The 4012-nt window shown below is 40.9% G+C and overlaps 1 protein-coding gene across 1 annotated transcript in view; it reads right to left on the reverse strand.

The window, feature by feature from the left end:
- Window positions 1-4012, reverse strand: part of EXD1 (exonuclease 3'-5' domain containing 1) — a 29636-nt gene that overhangs the window by 10537 nt on the left and 15087 nt on the right. Inside the window, exon 9 of the mRNA XM_004712756.3 lies at window positions 866-1009. Within this exon, the coding sequence (XP_004712813.2) occupies window positions 866-1009 (144 nt within the window). The remainder of the gene's footprint in view (window positions 1-865; window positions 1010-4012) is intronic.

Genomic DNA, 4012 nt, shown 5'->3' on the forward strand with positions numbered 1-4012 from the left:
TATGACAAAATAATAATAATTTATGAATTATGAAGGGTTCATGAGGGAGGGGTAATAAGGAGGGAGGGGGGAAATGAGCAGCCGATATTAAGGGCTCAAATAGAAGGCAAATGTTTTGAGAATGATGATGGCAACAAGTGTATGTATGTGCTTGATACAATGGGTGGATGTATGGATTGTGCTCAGAATTGTACGAGCTCCCAATAAAATGATTTAAAAAAAAAATCCCACATCCCAATTTGAAAATTTATTTCAGAGTATTTTTTAACTCACAACAAACAAATTTGGATTCAGATCTACGTGAAACCCCAACTAAACTTTTTCCATTTGGAACAACTTAAAATTTTGCCACTGCGAAACTCATCACAAAGTTGAATATATAACCCATCCCCCAGGGGAATGAGTAACAGATATGTGGGTGAAGGGAGACAAAGGAGAGTGTAAGAAACGAAATAACAACAGTATTCATCAAGGGTTCACAAGGGTGGGGTGGCAAAGGAGGGAGTGGGGAAAAGAGGAGCTGATAGCAAGGGCTCAAGTAGAAAGAAAATGTTTTAGAAATGCTGATGGCAACATATGTACAAGTGTGCTTAATACAATTGAATGATGATGGCGGGGCAAAAAAATTGAATGATGGATTGACAGATTTGTAAGAGCCCCCTCAATAAAATTATTATTAAAATAAATAAATAAAAGCGCAATGGTCCAGGCCAAATAAATAAATAAATAGATGCAGTTTATTATAAAAAAATTGCCACTGCTTATATTTATACATGGCAGTTGCTCATTATAATAGGTTGGTAATCCTACTGAGAAGACATGTGGAAAAAAGTAATGTCATAAATGGACATCTTTCAACACTCACCTGAGTCAGTTTTTGCCTCTGTTCTAGAAAAGAGACATGTTTAGGGGCTACCTTAAGGTGTCTGATTAAACTTTCCTGCAACGTACTGATGCTATTTGGAAGAAAGCCCCCTGTTTCTATAGAAAACTGAAGGACATCTGCTACCTGTGCATTCGAAAAAGACAAACAAAATAGTCCATAGAATACACACAGAAACAATCATGGCAGAAACTGCATAATTAGATAAGAGAGTTCCTTTCAACATAACCCCCCTCCAAAACACACACACAATCACAGACAATGCCATCAGAAAATTTCGTTATCTTGTGAATTTGTTATTCTTAAAAAAGAAAATTATCAATCAACTTTAAAATATCCTTCTCTATTTTATTTTTCACATCTTTTATTTACCTGTCTATAGTTATTGTATTACTCTTTGGTACCTTTGGGGAGAGACAAAAGGAAGGTAAAATCCAAGAACTACATTTATTACCTATTAGCAACTCTGTTAAAGTTTCGGTAAAGAAAGCCCATAGAATTAGGAATTTGGGATACTTGTTTATCTGTGTGTGGTAGGTTGAATAATGGTCCCCAAAGATATCCACATCTTAATCCAGGAACCCTCTGACTGTTACCTTATATGGCCAGAGACCTGAAAATAAGATTATGATGTAAAGGATCTTCTTATCGTGGATCATCTGGGAGGGCACTATATGCAATCATAACTGTCTTTATAAGAGGAAGGCAGAGCGATTGGCTGCAGCCAGAGGAGGTGGCAGTATAATGATAAAAGCAAACATTGGAATGATGAGCTTCGGAGACAGAAAAAGGCACCACAAGCCAAGGACTACACGAAGCCTCCAGATCTTGAAAAGGTCCCCGAGAAGGGGAGCATCCCTTCACAATGTTCACAAGAAAGCAGCTTTGCCACCAAGTCTCAGCCAGTGAAGGGGATTGCAGGCGTCTGCTCTTCAGAATTGTGAGAGAATATTTGTAATGTTTTAAGTCCCTAACTTTGCCATCGTTTATTTTGGCAGCAACGTTGTTGTCAAGTGTCGCTGAGGAGGTTCTGACTCATAGTGTGTCAACCCAGCTTGTGGAGGGTTTTCCCCTTTTCCGCTGCCCCTCTACATTACTAACCAGGATGTCCTTTTCCACGGACTGGTCTCTCCTGAGAACATGTCCCAAGTACATAAGATCAAATCTCGCCCTTCTTGCTTTTAAAGAGCATTTTTCCCAGACAGATGTCTGTTCTTTTGGCAATCCATGGTATGGTCAATATTCTTTGTCAGTAATTGGACCTCCCCCAACAGAAGGGTTACAAGGAGGGACGATTCAACCAGGGTGCAGTATACCACCGACTAAACGCACATCATTCCTCTAGTTCCTGAATGCTTCTTCCCCACCCCACCCCTCTACCCCACTACCATAACCCAGTTCTGCCTTACAAATCCCGCTAGACCCAAGTACACACATTGGTACAGATAGAGCTCCTGACACATGAAATTCAGGACAGATAAAAGACTCAGGAACAGTAGTGGGAGTAGTGATATCATGAGTGTATGGGGAATGGTGGGGGCACGGGGGCGGAAGGGGGAGAAAGGGGGAACCCAACACAAGGTTGGATATATAGCCCACCCCCCAGGAGGACTAATAACAAAAATGTGGGTGAAGGCAGACAACAGACAGTGTAAGACATGAAATAACAACCGCAATACACAGTCGATCAAGGATTCAGGAGGGTGAGAGAGTCAGGGAGGGAGGGGGAAAAGAGGAGCTGATACCAAGGGCTCAAGTAGTAAGAAAATGTTTTGGAAATGTTGATGCCAACATATGTACAAGTGTGCTTCATACAGTCGAATGACGGATTGACATAAGATTTGTAAGAGCCCCCAATAAAATTATATATATATTCTTTGTCAGCACTGTAATTCAAATTCATTTATTCTTCTTTGGTCTTCCTGATTCAATGTCCAATTTCCACAGGCATCAGAGGTGAGTGAAAAATACCCTGGCGTGTGTCACGTGCACCTTTGTCCACAAAGTGACACCCTTGCTCTTCAACACTTTAAAGAGGTCTTATGCAGCAATAACCAAAAGTTATACATTGTTTACGCTCCTGGCTGCTGCTTCTCTTAGCATTGGTTGAAGTGCCTCTGTGAGTTTCCCACACTAACTCTGTCGGGGAGGAGAAAGCACAGCAGCTACAATGAGAAACTAATAAGCTGTGGCAAAGGAAAATACATGGGTAAACTCCTGAATTCTTGCTTCTTGTGTTATGGATAATCAAAAAGAAAAATGTGGAAATATATACCAAAGTTTTCATTAGGCAATGCACACACGAGGAATCGAATCCAGAAGCCCAGTAATCTCAAGGGACTCATAAGCAATCCTCTTGCATGCTGGAATAAGCATAGACGCAATCTCTGAAGTGCAGACGATTCGGAAAGAGGACTCCCACCGAATGTGTGAGCAAAAGGAAACGCAAAACATTCCTTATATGCTGATGTATAAACAGCAACCTTTACCCATAGACAGTAACATGAAATTGAACTTCAAGGAACTGCCGCTCAAAGGGAAGAGCCATTGTATTAGTCCAATCGCAGGATTTTCCCAGGATTTTCTCCAACTGGCTTCAACCCAGAAGACTGCAAGAAGTTAATGAAAACGCGTGGTTTTATTACTGTTACAGCCAAACTGGAATCCTAGATCAGCTCTAAGAGCTAGTATAGACGAGGCATCTCTCTGGGACCTTGAACTAATTAAAAAGAAAAAAACCACACCTCTGCAGGCTACTTTGAACCAGAACAGGATCCTTTGACATATGTCCAGAACATGCACCCCTGAGCTAGAGGCTAACTGGTCTTAACTGATACATTTGTGGTTAAAGGCAGAGGAGATGTGATCATTTATCCAAGCCTCCCATGTAAAACTTGTGAATGACCCCCAAATTGCTCTCCATTCTGAAAGCTGTGGCCTTGTTTCTTATTTAACGAACTCTGGGACAAGATGCGGAAAAGACCACTTCAAAGAGATTTAGGTAAGTTTTCCACTGTGCTTTTACAGTTCACCAAATGTCCTCACACACACCTGCACAAACATTTTACAGGAAGAGTGGAAGGAAGAGATATAAAATCATTTGAATCACTCATCATAGGAGGCCCATTT

This window comes from Echinops telfairi, unplaced genomic scaffold (genome assembly GCF_000313985.2).
Source record: "Echinops telfairi isolate 266 unplaced genomic scaffold, ASM31398v2 ScPeMD7_18;HRSCAF=68, whole genome shotgun sequence".
Classification (NCBI taxonomy): Eukaryota; Metazoa; Chordata; class Mammalia; order Afrosoricida; family Tenrecidae; genus Echinops; species Echinops telfairi.